The 22,267-nt window shown below is 33.2% G+C and overlaps 1 protein-coding gene across 6 annotated transcripts in view; it reads left to right on the top strand.

Annotated features, from left to right (window-relative positions):
- The window catches only part of SSBP2 (single stranded DNA binding protein 2), a 314,744-nt gene that overhangs the window by 114,895 nt on the left and 177,582 nt on the right, over window positions 1–22,267 (top strand). For all 6 annotated transcript variants that reach the window (XM_032276921.1, XM_032276946.1, XM_032276962.1 and 3 more), the window contains exon 4: window positions 8,606–8,690. In XM_032276921.1, coding sequence (XP_032132812.1) covers window positions 8,606–8,690 — 85 coding nt within the window. The remainder of the gene's footprint in view (window positions 1–8,605; window positions 8,691–22,267) is intronic.

The raw sequence follows: 22,267 nt of genomic DNA on the forward strand, positions 1-22,267 counted from the left end.
ATTTTTAAATTATATTTATTCAATTTAAATCTAGTACATGCAAAATATATAGGTATAGTTTTTTTTTTTTTCAAATGTTTTATATTTTTCCCCTAAAGCTACTGACATATTCTTTGAGGTGCCTCCTTCATCTATATATATCAATGATTCTTAATAGTTTTGATTAAGCCATGGGGTCCTTTGAGAACTGATAATAGCTATGGATCTCATCTTTCAGAAAAATGCCCAGATCTTAAGCTTCCCTGATTATTGTGTTTACGTAGCCATTAGCATGGGCTTTAAATCCAGCAGATGCCTGACCTTCATATCCTTAACTCTTTAGAACTGGACTTCATAATCTGTGCTCTAGGTTAAGGATTCAGGACTGTAATAATCGTTGCCTTTTTATGTTGACCAGGAAAGCTGTTGCTGCAGTTGAGGTCCAGATGATTAGGATAACATGTATTCTTCAAGAACTTAGTGCTTGCTCATTTGCTCAACCTAAGAGTCCCTGTTGGATGGACCAGTTGCTAATTTTATGACTTCTTCTCATTTCCATTTTGTAGAATATTTTAAATTAGAATTATTCTGTTGTTTAAGCCTTTTCACCAAATATTTACAGAGCACAAAACCGTGTTGCCCTCAAGGAAACAAGCAGTAGGAAATATAAACAGTTTAAAAGTATTAAAGCAGAAATATGTACTGGTTTAATAATAATGTATTATAGATGTGATATTTGCAAATAGAGTATATCTTAAGTGTTCTTAACAAACACACACACACACACATGCACACACAGTAACTGTGAGGTGATGAATATGTGAGTTAGCTTGATTTTCAAGCTAATACAAAGTATATGTATATCAAAACTTTACATTGTATACATTAAATATATAGTTTTTATTTGTCAATTATACCTCTGTAAAGCTGGAAATAAATTTAAAAAATAAATATGTACTGGTTATAATAGCATCACAGGAGCAATACTCACTTCAGCTTGGGGGAGTTAGAAAAGGCATCACAGAGAAAGTGAATCTGAGCCGAGCTGAAAGTTGAGTTAGAGAAGGGTAATTGGGGCGAGGAATAGTGTGAAATCTTAAAAGGGATGATCATGAACTCAAGTAATGACAAGTAGTTTGATTTGGACCAGTTGTTCCATAGGTCCAGTATTAATAAATGACAGAATATAAAGCTAGAGACAAAAGCAGGGGACAGATTATGAAGTCCTGCATACATTAAGGATTTGGGACTATAGCCCAAAGATTTTAAACAAAATGCCTGACATGATCAGATTTGGGCCTTTAGACACTCACTTGGCATCAACAAAAAGTTGGATTAAAGATGGATTAAAAATGCAAAAATTAGCTGGGTGTGGTGGCACACACCTGTAGTCGCAGCTACTTGGGAGGCTGAGGTAGGAGAATTGCTTGAACCTGGGAGGCGGAGGATACAGTGAGCCGAGATTGCACCACTGTGCACCAGCCTGGGCCACAGAATGAGACCCCATCTCGAAAAAACAAAAACAAAAACAAAAAAACAAGATGGATTAAGAGGGTTGAGAAAAGAAGCAGAGACTCGTAGACTTGGGTGAAAAGTTGGTGAAGAGTGGGAGTGTTTGAAGATGTATGAAAAAGATATATATATATATATATATATATATATATCACATATGCAAAATAAGCAGAATAAAGTACTGGCGAGATGAGAGGCAAAGGCCTCAGAGTGGAAGACGCACAATTTCTACCTTTAATATAGGTTAGATAAATTTATGTGATTTACTTTCTGGAGCTTTTTTCCCTTGTTTCTAATGTGAATTCCCTAATCACTTCATTTTTCCTTTTTAGTTTATTTACCCCATGTTCAGTGCCCCAGTTTATAATAATACATTTACCTGAATAAAATCCCCTTTGAAAACTTACTGCTTATTTGTACTTTTTATTAAACATTCCCAACTCTTCCATTAGTTCCAGAAATAAAAATGCCAATAAACTTCTTTCTTCTGATGTTAATGTGTTTTTTTACTTGTGCAATTTTAAAATATACGCTTTTTAAAGCTTTCTAAAATTTTAATTGTAGAAACTATAACTCTTGATGTGATGCCTAGAAACTATAACTCTTGATGTGATGCCTTTTATAACTCATATCTCTTGATATGGTTTGACTGTGTCCCCACTCAAATCCCATCTTGAATTGTAGTTCCCATAATCCCCATGTGTGGTGGGCAGGACTTGGTGGGAGGTAATTAAATCTTGGGGGCAGTTCCCCCATGCTGTTCTCAAGATAGTAAATTCTCACGATATCTCGTGATGTTATAAGGGGTTTACCCCTTCGCTCAGCTCTTTTTCTTCTCCTTGCTACTGACATATGAAGCCACCATGATTGTAAGTTTCCTGAGGCCTCCCCAGCCATGCTGAACTGAGTAATTAAACCTCATTCCTTTATAAATTACCCGGTCTCAGGCATGTCTTTATTAGCAGCTTGAGAATAGAGAAATACGCCTTTTTTTTTTTTTTTTTTTTTTTTTTTGAGATAAGACAGGGTCACCCAGGCTGGAGTGTAGTGGCACAATCACAGCTCACTGTAGCCTCCATCTCCTGGGCTTAAGTGAATCTCCCACCTCAGCCTCCTGAGTATCTGGGACTACAGGAACATACCACCACATTCAGCTAATTTGTTGTATTTTTTTGTAGAGATGGGGTTTTGCCATTGTTGCCCAGGCTGGTCTCAAACTCCTGCACTCAAGATCTACCCACCTCTGCCTCTGCCTGCAAAAGTGCTGGGATTACAGGCATGAACCACTGCACCCAGCCTATACCTCATTTTTATTTAATAAAATGAAAATACAAAGCACCTTTTAAAGTAACTTTGGTCCCTGTATTTATATCCTGAAATCAAATATATAAACATTGTAGAGAAAATAAATTAAAAAGTAACATTATCCTAAAAATTCTGTTTCTTTCACCTGGCAGTGGAAAGTCAAATCTTGCAGCATGTTAGCACTCTAATTATTTTGGAATCTAATGAATAATATCAGGTATAGCTAAGAATAAACAAATACCCACAGGAAGACAAGAGCAATGGCGTTAGCTCATTAGAATGGTATAATATTTATAATTGGCTTACTGGTTTTTACTCATCTGATATGTCTTGCCTGTAACAGGCAAGGTATAATAACTATTTGAGTTGAGTTAAACTAATCATATAAGACAGTGTAGGTGACAACGGGGCTAGAAGGAGGAGGCTGATCAGAGTGGGAAGGGAGGAAAAGTGTTAGCAAGAGAGAAAGCAACGAACATAGGCCATAGAAAACAAAACTAAAATTTAGCGTGGGAGAAGAGGAAAGGAACATGGAATACAGAGGAAAATTTGGTGGGGAGGGAGCATTGTAAAAAACTGAGGGAATCTTCATTAAATGTGAAGGACTCGAAAGAAATGTGAGGCAAGTGTTACTCAAGTTAATTAGAAAACTTTTTATCTGGCTATACTAGCTATATGAGACTTTTTCTGTAATATTTTTAGTACCTTTAAGTTTCTTTTAAAATTACTTCTGCGTAGGTCATCTCTTTGTCTCTGTATAAAACACTGTAAAATACATAACACAGTTATTTTCTCATTTTACATAAATCAAACTATTTGCCCAAGGTCAAATTTAGAGTTAGAATTCAAGTTCCTGAATTATAACAGTGTTCATCTCAGTAACAGATATTTCTTAATCACAGAGCTGAATTCAGTGTCCCACTATTAATAAGTCATTAATTACATTTCCCATTTGAGCATTGTGAGTGGCTCATTCCAGGCAGTGTATATAAATGGGACTCAAAAGTTTTCTCTTCTGAATCATGTCTATATTGAGGCATCCACGGATCCCTGACAGCTGCATGTAGGGTGAGGGGGTGGTTGCCATAGGATATTCAGGAAATGAGTTGGTGCATGGGGGTCAAAGGTAGGCTAACAATGTGCCTGCTGTTTTATCTGGGACAGGTATCCATCCTGCTCTTATAACAGCTGATGCTGCTCTGAGTGCTGGAGCTGTAGAAACCTGCCCATAATCAGAATAAGGAGTCTTGAAATATGAACTCTTAAAACCATACACAAATTAGAAGCAAAATAATGTAATAATTTAAAAGCTCAAGCACAGTTTTGCCACTAACTGTGTGACTTTAAGGAAATTATTTAATCTAATTTAACCTAAGCTTCAGTTCCTTCATCTACAAAGTGGGGATAATAATTAGAAGGATTAGATGCTGAATATATGATACTTCATATATGATGCTTGAATTTAATACCTACTCAATGGTGGTAACTATCTTTGTAAATATTTTTAAAATAGAAATTTATTTCTAATCCAGGGGTATTGTGAAAATTTTATGAAAGTGAAGCAAAATTTAATGCTTGCATTTTTAAAAGTATTCAGTAATGCTAGGGAATAATATTAATATAAGTTATACATATGAGAAAGTTCTAAGATGAAGAAATATACATACACATTTCATGAGAAATTGGTTTTCGTCTTATGAATGGATAGTTTTCTTTAATAAGGATTGTCAGTAACATTCATTGATACATTTTTGGGCCAAAGACAGATGACTTCCTTAGTTATTAAGACTTGAACTTATAACAGCCTGGCTTGTTTCTCAGAAAAAATTGTTTTCCATAGGGCTTTATTGTTTTGTTAAGTCTTTAAAAAATTTTTCGTTTTCAGGTAGTGTTAGATATGGCTAGTGGCTTAAGTTGTATAATTATGTTAGCATTCCATCTTCTGGGGCACATCTGGTATGTTTATTCACCCTTGTAGACTTCTCTGACAACCATTTGGCTTTCTGGGTTCCCATGAGATATTAACAAACTACCTAAGTCATTTCAACTCACGTCCTCAGAAATAGAAGGAGATACAGTGTTTGGTTGAGAATCTTCAACTTGGGAATACCACATTTTCTCTTGATTTATAAGGAGAAGATTTTAATAATAATAAATGATGTAAGATCAAAGATTTCAATACTTTATAAGTTTTGCTTCTCTGTGTTTAGTCTCTGTCTTCATTTGTAAAATATAAATTTTTCACTTCCTTCTGCTTAGGAATAAAGAGACTGTATAAAACTCTAAAGTATTATTTATGATGATGAACCCATTACATTTCAAGGATAATATTTGCTTTCACGTTTAATAGTTGTAGGATTAGAGGAACTGAGAAGCTCCTTAGCCACCAGCATCTCAGGTTGTAGAGGGATGAAGTCTGCACCTTTGGAGGTTCAGAATTTTCTGCACTTGGCCCTCTTGGAGATCAAGGAACAAATACAGTGGGTCATTAGAATAGCTTGTTAAAGTATATCAGTAAAATCCCTCCACCTAAGTACAAATCAAGTATTGCTATGAACCTTACCTACTAAAAAGCCTACTTCTTCCTCTAGGAGATAAAGTCCACATTTTTATATGCTAATTATCACATCATCATAATATCAGCTAAAAGCATTTGATAAAAATATTAGTAAAATTTTTATATATGCTGTCTAATTTCTGCATCTAGGTGAAGTGAGCGAATTTTGGCAAGTGAGCAATTTTGAATTCATCACTAGTTTTGGATCAACAGTCACATATATGCCTTGGATTACTTTTCTTTTTATTTTCTTGGGCAGTGTATGGCAGCTTGTTATATAGACCAGGTATTTAATGCATATTTGAAATATTACTAGAAGAAAACAGTTTTTAAATTTTTTATTCATGAAGCGTTCATAGAAATATTCTGGTTTTAACCTCACTATTTTCTAAATAAAGCTATAACATTATAGTTACATGATTTGTCTGCTAGCTCACAAAACTAAACATGGATTAATTGCAGAATGTGGACTAAAATCATGTATTTTGGTCTTACTGCAGCCTTTGTTGTTGATGTTATTATATGGCCAATTGTTCTCAAATATTAGGATGCTATTATAGCAGTCACAATATAGGTTGAAAAATCTGAAAATCTGAGATCCAAAATCTAAAACTGTTGAGTGCTAACATGAAACTCAAAGGAAATGCTTATTAGAGCCTTTTGGAATGTGGATTTTCAGATTTGGGATGTTCAACTACTAAGTATAAGAATAATGAAAATATTTCAAAATCCAAAAAAATTTTTACATCTGAAGCACTTCTGGTCCCGAGAATTTCAGATAAGGGATACTTACTCTTGTATTACTAGGCAAAATACAATTGAACTTTCTAAAAATGATAAAATTTGGAAATGTCTTTCCTACCTGTGATTCTTAGAAGGGAAAACATACAGATGCTTAATAAAATAGATGGAGCGTGTGTTAAAATTCGAATATCATAGCACTAAATCTAAATTTGTATGTAATTTTTAATTAATTTTATTGTTTAAATTTTATAACATCTTAGATTATTATAGACTTAATTATGAAACACTCCTGATGAATAGGGCTTTTAAAAAGTTGAATATTTACTGATCTTTAAAATGATAGAATAGACATTGTGAATGTATGGAAAAGAATACACACTTTTCCTGATGCTAAAATATGGGAACTGTCTAGCACAAGGCTTACTGTGCTAGAGTAAGGCTTACTGTACTGAGACATGTTTTTAAAGGATCTATTTCTTTGCCTATGTTAAGCAAGATCATGTGTAAGCAATACAGGATTCTCAGGAACATCACCTATAATATTATCCTCTGTTAGTCACTTGTTTTATAATCTCTAAGCTTGATGTTACAAACGGTTGACCTCCCACTAAATCCATAAAGGCAAACATAAAAATAGAAGCAGAACAATGTTAATATTATCAGAATAAATATTTAACTACATGTTTAGAAATAATTACTTTGAATGTTTATTTAATAACTCTTAGGGCATACTCCAACAATAAATTAATAAATTATTTTCCTCTAGTCCATTGTGGGAGATAATCTTTTAAAAGTACTACAATGGAATTATAAAAGTAATGTAATTGGAATAATTTTCAAGAGAGGTCTTCTGTTGCTTGAGTGGAAATTAGGGAAATTAGGAAAGAAGAAGAAGAGATGTTATATTGTTTGCCGTATAATACTGCATATAATATTCTTTGATTAAATACAGTTTAAAGACTACATTACAAAATTTTGGTTTAAAGATCTCTGAAGTTCCTTAAGAACATGATTGCACTACACTGTAATACACAACAAAGCTGATCCAAGTGAAAAACTTTTAGCTGTATCTTTGTTTATCTATGGGTCTTATTCCCAGTAAGGTTGTAAGGATTTCTGTTAAAACTTTCACTCTCCTAAAAATATTGAAATTTACATAAATTATTTTTGTTTTTATTTATTTCTCTGTATTTACTGCTTATTGTAGAAACTGAACAGGAAATAATGTCGATACTCAGTTTTTCACATTTTTCATTGCTGAGGGTAATCTTATTTTACTGAATTAATTATGAACTTAACTTGGTGTTGTAAGGCCTACAGGATGTCTTCTCCTAGCTGAGAAGAGAGAGAGATCTAGACTAAATGAAGGTCGAAACAAAAAGTCTGACTTCAATTTACCAAGTTTTGTTGTATTCTCATCATGCGTACTGTCACTACAGTGACCTGCCTTAAAATATATATATATGCATTTTAAGCTATCATGCAAGCTAATTATAGTGCTGATGATATTATTAATAATATGCTTGAATATGCCAGACACTGTGCATATATGGTATAATATTATCTTCTCAACAACCCCATTTTATAGAGGAAGAAATTGTATTTCTGATCAGTTTAAGAAAGTTGTTCAAGGGCTGTCAAAGCTGGTAATCAGCGGGTCTGGCTCTGTCTCAGATATGTCCTACTCCATTGCCTGTGCTGTTAACTTCCTGTCTCAATCTACCTTCCACTTTTATAGAGTGGGAAATGTGGAATAAAAAAAAAATTATGTTGATCATTATACCTGCCTTTATTTATAGCCAACATTTTAAAACATTTGCTCTCCTGATTTTTGAACCCTTGCTTGTGCTCATTGTTAATTTAGTAGGTGGAAGGATGACCAGAGCCATATGTTTTGCAAGGAGCATAATTTTTTGTCCCCACAGTCTGCTTCACTCCCCACTGTTCTTGAATAGGAGAATAAAAGAAGTGTTAGGATGGATTTTCAAAGTTACTAAACCATTTTAGTAATTGCAGGGGAAAATAGCATTTTTAAGAAAATATGTTTGTTTAAACAATGTAATTTAATGGTCAGGGTATTGGCTTATGAGTTGGACAACAAAATTATCTTAGAAAAAATCAATGTACCACTTTATTCCTTAATTATTAAATTAGGATATTATTTACTGTTTATATTCTTCATGAGAAAATTGTGAAAAATATAGCTACTCCAATCAAGTGTTTTATATCATGTAAACAGCCAGTTATATGAATGACAGTTTTTAAATTATTGCTATAAAATTATTTTATTTTTTAGAAAAGTCTTATTTAGCATTTCTGAAAGATGGCTAGATGGTAGCACTATTATTGCATGAAGAGCCTTGCCTGCATTTAAGTCTTTCAAATAAATATCTGTTCTGAAGACAAAACATTTTGTGTAAGGAAAAATATATTTTCTACTTTTGGAATTGTGATTTCTCATATTGGTGTTACATTATTTTCTTAATGTTACCATAATTACTTTTTTAGTGTATTTTGGGATCTCTACTGTGCAGCTCCAGAGAGACGTGAAACATGTGAACACTCAAGTGAAGCAAAAGCCTTCCATGATTATGTAAGTTAACATATAATTTTACAAAGTTACATTGTCAGTTTTCTTCTTAACCACTGCTCTTAAAAATACCTTGGCTCGTCCATTCTTTTGTTTTGATACTTAAGAGATTGGTTGGTCTTTTCTTTTTCTTGAAAAGTAGGCTCATAACTTTAAATGTGAAATAGGAAGGGGCGTTTGAGTCTTGTTGAAGCTTAGGATAAAGCATAGGCCTAATGCTAAGCTATTAAAGAAATTTCTTATCTTTAAGCAGGTCTGATTTGTGAAATTTCAGATTTTATGAAAATTAAATATATAGTAATTCTTTATTCTACAAAAACACTAATCATAAGATTTCTATAAATGATCAATTTCTCCCTTGTACAAAAGACTTTTGATTAAGTATAAAAATATTCTGTTCTTCTCCTTTTGTAACTTTTGGTTGTATATCATAAGGCTAAATATCTTCGCTACTGAATTCACTTCCCCAAATATTGTGGATTCAAGGAAATACCAGACAAGAGAGTAGAAGATTCTGTGCAAAAATGAAAACGTAAACTTTTTAAATCTTAAGGAACAGCAGTGGAGTGTCCTTGGCTTGAGCATTTTTTTTTTTTTTAGAAGGACTGCAAATCTGATTTTAGAGAGCTGATAGTATCAGGAAGTAGAACTGTGAAAAAAAAGAAAAACAGTGAAGATAAGAATGAGGAAATGGTATTATGAAGGGGCTAGGAAAACGTGTTTGCAGAATTAACCATAAAAGAGGGACAGACTGAGTTTAAGATGGAGGAAATCCAGTTTTCCTGGTTGGGAGGAAGTGAATTGGAGCTGGAGCCTGAGGAAATATCTGATAACCTAAAACTTAACTATAGGGATATTTGTCAAGTATGTAGAGGCTAGCATCGTTCTGTGTAAAAAGCCTTAAAAACTAGAACCAGCACTCAAAAGGGAAAAAAGACCTTGTTCTTCCAAGAAAAATAATTCAGCCTTAGACTGAAGAGTAGAAATGTCCAGAAGAATTATACCCTCCAAAATAGTATGAGGAAGAGCATGCAGACTTAAGGGTTGGCTACCTGGCAGGGACTGTGCAGTTCTTTAAATGTGTACTCATCTTACTTAAGTGAGAGTGCTTATGATTACCTCATCTGACATTGATTGTACACAGAAAGCTTGATATGCACTGAACAATAGCTGTTGGGAACAAGGTGAGTGAAAGGGATACTACTGCAAATAAGAAGTCGAGAAAAAACAGATAAGGCGGGGCCCAGGTCATAGGATTTATCTAAACAAACCAATTTTCCTTTTTTACCCTCAGTTGACAGTAGAAAGTAAAGCAGAGATCCACCTATGAAGAATATGAGGAATCAGATAGAGTTGGGGTACCCCATCTCATCTATTCCTTACACTGAGAGATGCCTGCCTCTATTTGGTCTGTTGGTCATGGGAGATGTTGTGTCCACTAATTTTGACAACTAGATGGCATTAGAGGTTGCCAGTGTTCTACTCTTAAAGAAGATATAATATTTGATAGCCTACATTTTAAGAAATTAATCATATAAATACTTGATGAAAATTACATTCTGTAGAAAGATGTACCTTGCTATTCAACATGGAGATCTTAAGAGAAAAACCGAACTGATTTATCAGCTCTTTCTAAAAGCATTAGATAAATCATCATCATTGTTGTCATAATCACTTTCATCATCATCATCTTGCATTCATAAGACACTTCGAAAATTTCCAAGTATTCACACTTACAGCTTTAGAAATACACTTAAATAGGTTTTGGAAATGAGGACTAGCTAGAGGTAGGAGCAAAATTAGAATAGATTTTAAAGGAAGAAAAACCCCTTACCATGTAATTTGGTTCTTAGAAAATATAGTTTAGAAAAAAATCAGTATTTGAATTTTATAATTCTTTATGAATATTAGTACATTGTATCAGAGGTTTAATTTTAACTTAAATATTAGTTTTAAGAGACTTGATTTATTCTCATATGGCATTTTTATTACATCTTAAAGCCAATTTACTTTCATGGTAATACATCTCTGATTTGTTTTTTAATTGGAGATTGGTGAAAGATGGATTTTGACCTACATGATTTTATATTACAGTTGGATTTTTAAAATACATTAATTTCTTTTATGAAGACATCTTTTTTTAAATGAATAGGATTTTCTAAATTCTTAATGGTAGATAATTTCTGAAAATGATCGACAAATTTATTTCTAACATGTAAAAACAGTAGTTTGAAAGACTTGGGAAAGAAAATGTAAAATTCTGGACTGTTATATCCCTGAATTTGAGTTTATTACATAATTCTATAATGGTAATTAATATGTTTACCTACTGAATTTTAAGGTAGTTCTCAAGGAAGCATTCTGAAAAATACTTTCTTCAATAGCTGCGTTTTTAGTGTTAAAAATGCTCACATGCGTGTATAAATGTTTAAAATTAGTCTTATTTTATAGTTACTTATCTATAAGATTGAGTGAATAATGACAGATAAGCTACTTTTTAAAAGAAATACTGGAGGCATAATGAGATAAATAATGAATAATTCTGTTAATTTAAAATAGGTGAAAATGTTAAAATGACTATTTTTTGATAGTGGAATAATGTATGATTTTTACTTTTGTCTGTATATATTACTGTATTTTCCAAATATCTGCAATTATTAATTATTTCATATTCAGGAAAGTTACTTTAAAACAGATTAAATTTCACCTTTCAGTGAGTTCTAATTGCTCTTCTGAGATTGGAAAATAAAAAAACTTGATGAAATAAAATTTAAATTTACCATGTTACATGCACAGGCATTTAGCATTTCTTATGAAAGACATCTGTTGTTTTTCGTATGTGCACATATTGAGAGACATCCATAAACTGAATAGTTGTAATTTTGAGCCATTCTAAAATTTATTTTTAACCACATTACTGAGGTATGATTGACATACAAAAAGCTGTACATATGTAATGTATAAACTTGATGTGTTTGAAGATTAGTATGCACTCATGAAACCATCATCACAACCAATGCCCAAGTAGAATTGTGGTTGACACAGAATAGGGGAGGTAAAAAATGGCATGGTGTTGGTAGAGGGTACAAAGATCTAGTCTTACAAGATAAATAAATTCTGGAGATCTATTGTACAACATAGGGCATATGATTAACAATACTGTACTGTATACTTAAAAATTTCTTAAGAGGGTATATCTTACGTTAAGTAGTCTTACCGCAAAAGGGAAAAAATAAAGCAAAAAGGGGAGAAGAACTTTTGGAGGTGACAGATCAGCTTATGGAATTGGACTATTTTGGAATCCACATGTAAGTGAAATCATGAAGTATTGGTCTTTCTATAACTGGTTTATTTCACTTAGCATATCCCCCAGGTTTATCCATGTTGTCACAAATGGCAGGATTTCCTTTGTTTTCTAAGGCTGAGTACATTCCATTGTGGGTATATACCACGTTTTCTTTATTCAGTTTTCTGCTGATGGACACATAGGTAGATTCCATATATTGGCTATTATGAATAATGTTGCAGTGAACATGAGAATGCAAGTATTTCTTGGAGATTCAGTTTCTTTAAATATACACTATACTCAGAAGGGAGATTGATAGAGCAAATGGTAAAACTATTTTTAATTTTTTGAGGAACCTCTATAATGTTTCCCATAGAGGTTGCACCAGTTTACATTCCTACCAATAGTTTACAAGTGTTCCCTTTTCTCCACATCCTCACAAAAACTCGTCCTTCATTTTGTAATTTTTAATAACCTTTTTTGGTAATTATTATTTTAGAAATACGTTTTGGCTTTTGGTTTTTAAATTTTTTGTTTTGTTTTTTGATCATTGCCTATTAGAATATGGATTTTTGTCACTTTATTATTTTATTTGCCAAATAATTTTGGATGTAGTGTTAATATCTTTTGTCTTGAAAAATCACCCTGTTTTAAGAGAAAAGGGTGGAAAAAAGAGAAGCATTTAAATGAATAAAACCTTGATCTTCTTTAATTCATATTTGAAAATATAGGAACTTATTTAGCATATGTGTTACAATGCTTAATATAAAAGAAAAATACATTTAGAAATGTATTAACAGTTAGTAGTGTGTAGGGATGTGCTTTTGAATGACAACGCTAGACAGTGTACAAGGAAGTGATTACAAGTAATTGGGATGGCCTTATGGAAGGTGCTTCAGAGATGGGTGGCAGAGTTCTGTTTTCCTTGACCAGGGTGATAGTTACAAGTATGCTTGCTTTATAATATTTTGTAATGCCATAAATTTACTTTATGTATCTTTCTATATTTGTTTTTTAATTTTAAAATAAGATTCTTAAAACATATTTAAGATAATTAACTTTAGAAAAATAATAGGTACAGTAGTTTCTAATGCAGTTTCAGGCATTGCTGTGGTTCATATTTAAGAACTGGTGGCAGAAAATTTAGTAATGATCTCCAAACAAATCTAGGTTTTACGGTAGAACAATTAAATTATATTGCCACATGTCGAGGAAAGATCTAGCATGGCCCTGTTATTTTTATCCTGAATTAAAACCAGTTTACTCTAAGCTATAAAATTATTATTATATATTGTTATTAAAAACGAAACTATTATATCAAGTGATTAAAAATAATACCTACTAACTTGAAAGTTTATTGCATTAGGTTTTATTTTCTCTCTATTAGTATGTTTTATTTTACTCTGAAATCATAAGCAATGTTTTTACCTACAATTAGTTAATGTTTACTAGATGTTTTTTCTGCTACAGCTTAACATAAAATTGTTTAACAATTTATTTCTTATTTCATTTATTTCCAAAATACTTCAGAAAATTATCAACATATACTACTAAACTTTTAATGAAAATGAAATACAGTGATTATAATTTTGGTTTCTTAGTATGAGTGAAAGATTCCTTAATTGTCCTAAAGCAAAGATAGAGCCAAAATTTTAATTGCTTTAGTGTGATAGTAATGAAATCAAGTTATTAAAATGAGTTGTTTGAGAGCAGAGAATTCGATTTTTCTTTCTCAGGATCTATCAAATAATAGAAGTTCAATAAATATTAACAGAATATAGTAGTTCTTTAGTTAGGAAACTGAAAATGTTTCAAATCTTTCAAATGTTCAGGTAAATTGATAGGTTTGAGTCATAATTGATGACAAAGTGACTTAACTTTTGTATTCTTGCCTAAAAGAATCTTTGTAAGATCTACAAAGGATAGTGTTACCAATTTGTAGTAAAAAGTGATATATAAACACATGTCAATACAATAATAGATAATAAATGTTTTCTTGAACACCTCAGATTTTTGCAGATAATTATGCATTATTTTAGGAACCTATGTCTGTAGAAACTATCCCAGGGAGTTAATGCTCCCTTTGTTATTATCTTGTAACATCTTCTGCATATACCTTATGTCATCATCCCTGCATATTAGATGTCTTCTGCATATGTTCTTAATGTCCTTTGTGTTAGATTTTTGTAATGGGATGTTTTCTCTAATAATTTGTGAACTCCCTCAGAGAATAACTTTTTCTTATTTATCTTTTTAAACTCCTGTATCTAGTATGATGCCTAGCATAAGATATTTAAATATACATTCAAATATGAAATTAAAAAAGAAAAATCCATGTTTATTATTTTTAATTTTAATGTAACTGGATATGTAGTTGCAAGAAGGTAATTTAATACTACTTTTATTCACTTTGTGTTTTAATACAAATTTAGTTAAGGCAGAAACTTGTAAAGACATAACAAGTCAATCAAAGCAGATAGCAGTGCCTTTATATCTTGAGAGGCATGGCGCTGAAGAATATAGCAATGAACATGATAGATTCAATTTCTATCCTCATGGGCCTACCCTCTGGCAAGAAATCTTTTCTCAAGAAGTTTGTGCTGGGTGCGGTGGCTCAAGTCTGTAATCTCAGCACTTTGGGAAGCTGAGGTGGGCAGATCACAAGGTCAGGAATTTGAGACCAGTCTGGCCAACATGGTGAAACCCCCGTCTCTACTAAAAATAGAAAAAATTAGCTGGTCCTGGTGGTAGGTACCTGTAATTCCAGCTACTTGTGAGGCTGAGGCAGGAGAATTACTTGAACTGGGGAGGCGGAGGTCTCAGTGAGTCGAAATCATACCGCTGGACTCCAGCCCGGGCGACAATGCGAGCCTGTGTCTCAAGAAAAGAGGTTTGAACTATCAAATAGTAAAATACAGATAGAGATACAGTATAGTTTTATATTATTGAATCAGGTGAAATTTATAGATATGTAAGAATATGAATCTAAGCATACATCAAAAGTTATGTCTGCTTAATATATTAGATTTTGGCATATAGTAGGCATTTAGTGTATGCTCAAATGAACAGTGTCACACTGGGCCATAATATTCCTACACAGTCTGTGTAAACTGAAGTTTTTAATAGACTAGAAACAAAGTTATATTTGAAATCCATTAGGATAATAAAAAATGTGCAAGTATACACTAATGTTTATCAGTCACTATATAGGTTAAGATTCTGTTTTAGCCTTATTCATTTTAGCCATATTATTTATGTTACTTGTTTTCATTTCCTGTATTAGCTAGTTTAATTTATTTTGCCATATATAAACCTTATAAACTACCTTATATTCTTTGTAGCGTAAGGTAAGTTTTTTTTTGCTTTTGTTTTAGTGTAAACTGTGTTGATCTGAAGAAGTACATTCACCCACTTTACCTGTGACTTGTGTGTGGCTCTAGTCCTAGTTTGTCATTTTGGCCTGAGATTGCATCTGAGTGGCTTCTGGGTGCTATACAGCTAATAACTGTAATGTTAAATAAATAAAATAATAGTTGATAAATGCTATTTTCCTATTTCTTTTGATCCTGAGATTTCCTGTAGGCAATATGTTGTTTTAGTCACTGGATAGGAAATATGAATAAAGGAAGATGATCAAGGAAACTGTAAAGCACTACAGTAGAAGGAGAATTCTACTTAAGTCTTTTACAGCATAATTTACAGCATATATAGATATGGGTTTCTTAAATTCATAAAAAAAAATGAAGAAAGTAATGTGGAAAAGAGAAACAGAACAGGATGACTTCATTTAAAATTCATTTTATTGTAAAAATTATATTTTAAAGTATATATTTTAAACAAACATCATAAGCCCCCTTCTCTTGCTTAAATATTTTAAAATCATAATCCACTTTCTGGTAAATGTGAAAAGATGATTATGGAAAGATCTTTATTCCTTACTATTTTTATGCTGATGTTATACTGCCTGTGATGATGCTGCCAATAGTATCAAAAAATTTAAAAAACATGATATTCTTTCAAAAATAGCATGCATTTTTAACTTACAATTGGAGATGTAAAATTCATAAAATTTATAACTTACTATCGGAGATGTAGAAATCATAGAAAATAAGTTGAAGATTTTTTAAAAGTAAAAATGTAACTGAATTCCTTAGATTTGTTGAGTCATATTTTTATAACCACATGTTTTTACTTTTTATCCACCTTCGTTTAAAATGATTGTATTTTAGGCAACTTAGAAAAGTGAATATATCTCTTATTTTTATTCTTTTCCCTTGAATATGAAGGAAAGGAACAAAAAATCATTAGCAAATCTCATCTTTCACTTATACCCCAAACTATAGTTTTGAATTGTTATGTTTTCTTGTTTTTGGTGGGATTGGCAACTGAGATTAGAGGTTTATATCTTTTTTAAATAAAAGCCTCACAATTTCAAGTACTGTGATGGAAATATATACTTTGGGATAAGTAATAGTTACTTAGCCAGAAATAATGGATAGAGCTATAATGATGTGACACTCTATTTTGTACTAACAAGAATACATTATCTGTTTTCAGACTCCTTGAAATATCGATAAATTTTGTTGCATTTATTCTTAGTATTAATTTCTTTTATTCTACATATAAATCATATGCTTTCCATTTTCTCTTGGGTTTAAAATCACAATTCTATACAGCTTGTGCTTGACTTACGACCATGATTGGTTCCAACAGACCGGTCATAACACGATTTGGTTGTAAGTTGAGTAGGCTATATGCACGCAGAGATGGTAGTGCTGTCGGAAGCTGGTCTGCACTGTAGTATGCCCAGCTGGGCAACGTTTGCACTGCCAGATATGGAGCAGTCGTGGCAAGCGATTGTGGCGTAAAGTCGAATGGTCGTTTAAGTTGCATAGGTCGTAAGTTGATCAATACCTGTAATACAAGGAATTATTTGCAGCCAGCCACAGTAGATATTATCAGTTCCCAAAGATTAGGTGCTTTAAATTCTCTAGAAGGAAAGTCTCAGAATCTCTTGAAAAAGAAGGTACAGATATTTTCAAGGTGGATTTTAAGTTTTTCTTATCAAAGTCAAGCTTAACTTTAAAAATGTATGTATTTGTTAATATCTTTTTAAAGAAGAAAAGGGCACAACTACTAACAAATGTAACTATGCTGTGGGGAGGATTGTCCTTGAGAGAGGTGATTTTGGTAGACATAATTTAGGATCATTCTTCTGACATAGGATTTTTCTCAGTCACTTTTCAAGCTGGGGCCCTCTGGCTGGTGATGCCCCTGCCCAGGCCTTGCTTGGCCATGCTGCCTGCCACAGGAGGTGGTGCACTCACTCGGCCTGCCAGCACACCAGCTCAGTCTGTGGCTCGCTGGGCATGCCCCACCTGACTGTGTTATAGCTTGTACCTGCATTTGGCGGTTCCTGGGTGTTTGTCCTGCATCCAAGAAGAATGAGGATGCAGTAACAATTGAAGGGTGAGAAGAGCAGAGAAGAATTTTATTGAGCAGTGAAATAGTTCTCAGTGGAGAGGGTATGCAAGGGTGGTCAACCATCTGGAATCAGGTGGTTTCTCTCCCAGTGTGGCTGAGTCCAGGGCTTTTATGGGCTCAGAATAGGGGAATGCATGCTGAATGGTTTGTGAGTATGCAAAAAGGTTAAAACAAAGACACCACTCAAAGGTGGGCATGACAGTGTGAAAAACCAATTAGGGAAGGGCAGGTATATATAAAGTGGTTGAAGGGTGGGGATCAAGCAGAGGAAAGTGTCTCAAATGGGAAGAAGATTCTCAATCTAGTCTCTGAATTTCATTTTTAGCTTGACTTTCAGGCGTTAACCTGTCTTTGGCATGGAGGTAGGGTTTCACCAGGGATGTTCCCCATCTGCCTAGGCATTTGTCTGCCTCCTCCCACTGTCACTTCTGTCATTTATTTATTAACTTTTTTTCTGAAAACCCATTTAAGTACAAATTACTTGGATTGAAGCTATGGTAGGTACAAAGATTTATAAAAATTTCTCCCCTTAGGGGTTCATAATCTGTTTGGAAAGGTATATGAGCGGTATACATCAAGAGTTAACTTCTATGAGTGTAATACAGGTAATAACCCTAAACTGTAAAGTTTAAATGCTGCAAATGTTCACTGGCTTTTGAATGATGACTAGGATTTGGATAAGAGAAGTGCTGGTGAAGGTGTATCAGAGAAACTGGATGAAGTTGGGAAAATATAAGGTATATTTAAGTAACACTAAGCTGAGCTGTTTAACTAGAGTAGAAAAATCAAACACAGGATCAGTGCTTAGCTAACAGATGGTAGACTTTAAAATCTACCATCCTTGCACAATCTCTGCAAGGAGATTGTGAAGTTATACCACTGAAAAGTGGTTTCATGCTGAGGTCCTTGAATCCCTGGAGTATTGTGGAAGGGCCATAGATGGTGCCTAGGAATGAGAGAACACCCGATCATAGAGGTTCTTGGACTCCTTCTCTTTTTAAACAAAGCATTTAAGTTCTCCCCTATCGCAATTCTTTCTATTTTCTCTTTCTAATTAAATTGAATCTCCATATACTCAGTTACCCATGATGTAAATGACTCTTCTTTTTATTCTGTTGCTTTTCTTTATCTCCAACTAGTTATCAAAACTACAAAATAATTGCCTGAACATTTCTTACATGTATTTTTCTCCGTAATCCCACTCTGGGCACCTGAGTTAATGTCTTCATCATGTTCCAAAAGCATTGCAATAGCTATTTCTGCATCTGACTCAAACCCCTACCCCCATTCTAGAATTCTCAAGGGTTCTTGGCAAACCCTTGAAAAATAATTAAAAAAAAAAAATCTTAATCCATTATAGTTCAAAACTTTAAATAATAAAGTTTAAAAACTGCTTATTTTAGTCATTTGAATAGGTAAGAAATCTGGTATCTAGAGAAGTTAAGGATATGTCATTGTTTAAAAACTTGAGTGTGGTTTAACCACGAAAACTCAGGTTTTCCAAATTTTCATCTAGTACTTTTCCAACTACATTGGATAAAACTTTTGCTCCATCTGCCATAGTCATTTTTTAGCATATTCAAAAAATAGCAAATTATATTTTAGGATGATTAATTTGAGGGCATGATGAGGACTGAAGAAAGGCAAGGACTAAAGGCCAAGACATTGAGGAGGCTATTCTAATAGTGTTGGTATACACTGAAAATTCAGCCCCTGAATTAGAGTGGTGACAAATAAAATAGAAAATAATGAATAAAAATTAAGAAGAGATTGTCTAGTGGTCAGGATTGAGGAAGAGAGCAAAATTAAAAATAATTTGTAATTAATATGACTGATGATATGGGATTTGTGATACTCTTAGCAGAAATCTGAAATTAGGGAGGAAGAACATAGAGAAAGTGGATTAAGCAGTAAGAGTGGGTTAAATTAATGAAGGAGTAAAGGTAAAATAAGAATTGGGGCCTGGGGATAGAAAGATGTGAAAAAGGCTCACATTTAAGGGGTGATAGGAAGGAAGAGACTGGCATGAAAACCAGGGAACATATAGCTCAGTGAGAGGTAAAGACTTATCACACTAAGCAGACCAACTTAGATAGCATAACTGTTATGTTCTATAACCCAGTACATTTCCCAAAGCTGTTCACTGTTTCAGAATGCCTCCAACTTGAACTCTGCATCCCAGGGCAACTAAGTTGTTTGGTGTGAACATACTATCTTGAATACCTAAGATATTCAAAAGCTGTTTGTTGTTGTTGAAGCAAGACTTGAGACTCAAACTATGTCAATGCCTGAATGATTTTTATAGGGCAAATTTCATTTTAGAAAGTAGTCTAGTATTGTATAAGGGGGACAACTAGATTCAAATTTAGGAAAAAAATTAAATGGACTTAAATCATCCATGGCTTCTTCCAGAAGTTTTGGAAACTTAGATTAATATGGAAATCTCTCAACATATTAGCCCTTTCTTCATTGTAGCTATGTTTTAGTAAGCATGTATTGAATTACCAGTTAAGAACAGCGTAAAAATTCTCATACCTTAGGGAGGTAAGCATATTTAAAGACTAAAAATACATCATGTTCAATTTAATAGCCTAGTGGTTTATACTTAATTGGCACTCCATAAATATTTGATGAAAGAATGACTGGATAAATGAAAGAATGTATATTCTTCAGGCATACTATTTCTAAATGAAGTGCTCCCAATTCTGTGGGAACATTGTACCACTCTTCTGTGATTCTTTCAATATTACTTCTTACTTTTCTTTGATTATGATCTCATCCTGCTTATCACCTCAGCACATCCCTCATTCTCATCATTATCCTAGTTTTGCCATCCCTAAGATAGATATGAAAAGAGAAAATAAAATATTTTAGAAATGAGGTCATATTACAGTTTTTATTATGGACAAAAACCCAAATACATAAAGGAAATAGAGACTTCAGTTATCACAAAATGACTTCTATCTTTTTTACAATAGTACATCTTAATTCAGTGTGTATGTTAGAAACTATGGGAATATTTTCCATATGGAAATCTTATCACACAGCCATAATACATGAGGCTGACTTTTTGCTTTTTGCTCTAGCCTGGAATATCCTTGTGAAAGGCAATTGGGAGCTTACTGTAAGTTAAATCTGTGGAACCTATTTCATCACAGGCTACCTACCTATATACCCTTATCTTTTCCAGACCAGGAATATAACCACTGATCTTTTCTTTCCACTGTCAGTTTTTCTTCTCATAGGGCTTATACCTTTCTTTATGTGTAGGATTCTAACTTCATTAACTACAGAGAAATGTAAGAGGTAACAGTAACACTAGGAAGGCTGAGGAGGATTGGGAGTCTCAACAAGATTTTACATTTGGAATATAAATGGAAGTTACCTGTTTTTGTCTCCACATTCACATTCTTATTTATTTATTTATTTGGGAAGTTATAGGAAGAGTCAAGTGGATGGGGCATTGTAAGTTCCCAAATCATTGTAAGAATGATTTAGAATACATTCTTTCTTAATTTCTGCCTTGTCCAGTTAAGAGTTCAGACATCTTTGAGTTCAGACCAAGATAGGCTTGAGCTGGCAGCACTGTGAGGTCTGGTAGAACTTGTGTTGTCCTTGGAGCCCTCTCACTTTCTAAATGGTCTCTCTGGGAGGTCACACTGAATGGGAGGGCACTTCCTAGATGACCTCAGAGGTTCTCTCAGCTATTCAGCTGCCTTTTACTGCTTAGTTTTCATTAGCTTGTTCACTTGCTGGGACGTTCAGATTAATTCTACCTTTGACAGAAACTGGCTTTTGTGTTACTGAATGTTTGGGTTTATTTTCTTCAGTGCCCATGAGGTTTTAATAGCAGGTGTTACTTAGGGAACTTTTCTGCCTTTTAATACTAGTTTCCTTCAGTTACTCTTAGCTAGCTTCTAGACTTTTTCCTGGGTCAAAATTGTGCATCTAGTTGGATGAATTTCTCTTTCTTATCTAAGTGATGCTCATTTCCAAAATAAAATGATTTGTGCCTGTGCTCAGGGACCAACCTGTTTGGATCTGCTTCCCAGATACTCTTTGAATCTGTTCTCAACCTTTTTTCCCCCTGTTTAAATTCTATAAAACAGTAGTCAACCTTAACAATTTTCATCAGTGGGAAAACTTAGGCTTTCTTCTAATATTTCTGCTTCTGCTTCTGCAAGCTCTCCTGTCATTCAGCAGAAAAAACAAGCTCTGCCTCTGTAGAGAGAATTATCCCACTGAAATTATGAGACTGGCTTTCAGTGCTTTGCTTGATTTGATTTTCATTGAAACTAGTGAGTTAAAATGTTTTTCCCTTCTTTTTTCTTAATTTTCACAATGTTAAAGTAATAGCAAGACTAAATTGAAACAAATTATCTCAGTAAATTTCTCTGAAGTTAAAAAATCCTAGTAGGATTTTTTCCCCTTATTTTGGAAGTTTAAGAAGTTATAATTGTATATAGTAATTCAAATGTATATATGGTTCTTATGGGTTATTAGTCCCTGTCTGAAGCAAAGAGCAGCAGTTGCTTACCTTACTCATACTGAAAGACTAGAATAGTAGTAATAAAAGGAGACTCTTAGGGAACTACAGTTGATTAATTTAGATTGTAAAAAGAAAGAAATTTAGGACTTTTAAAAGTGAAACTGCAATTCCTGTGAAGCCCTTTTAATTTTTTTGTACTGATAATGGAAGTTAATTAGAAATCTAAAGAAGGAATGATTTATCATGTCATTAAATATTTCTAGAGAAAAAATTTGTGCGTTTTTTTTTTCTTGAGTAAAATATAAGAAGGTAGACACTCTG

Source organism: Sapajus apella, unplaced genomic scaffold, assembly GCF_009761245.1.
Source record: "Sapajus apella isolate SASKATOON/1434 unplaced genomic scaffold, GSC_monkey_1.0 scaffold1, whole genome shotgun sequence".
In the NCBI taxonomy this organism is placed as follows: domain Eukaryota; kingdom Metazoa; phylum Chordata; class Mammalia; order Primates; family Cebidae; genus Sapajus; species Sapajus apella.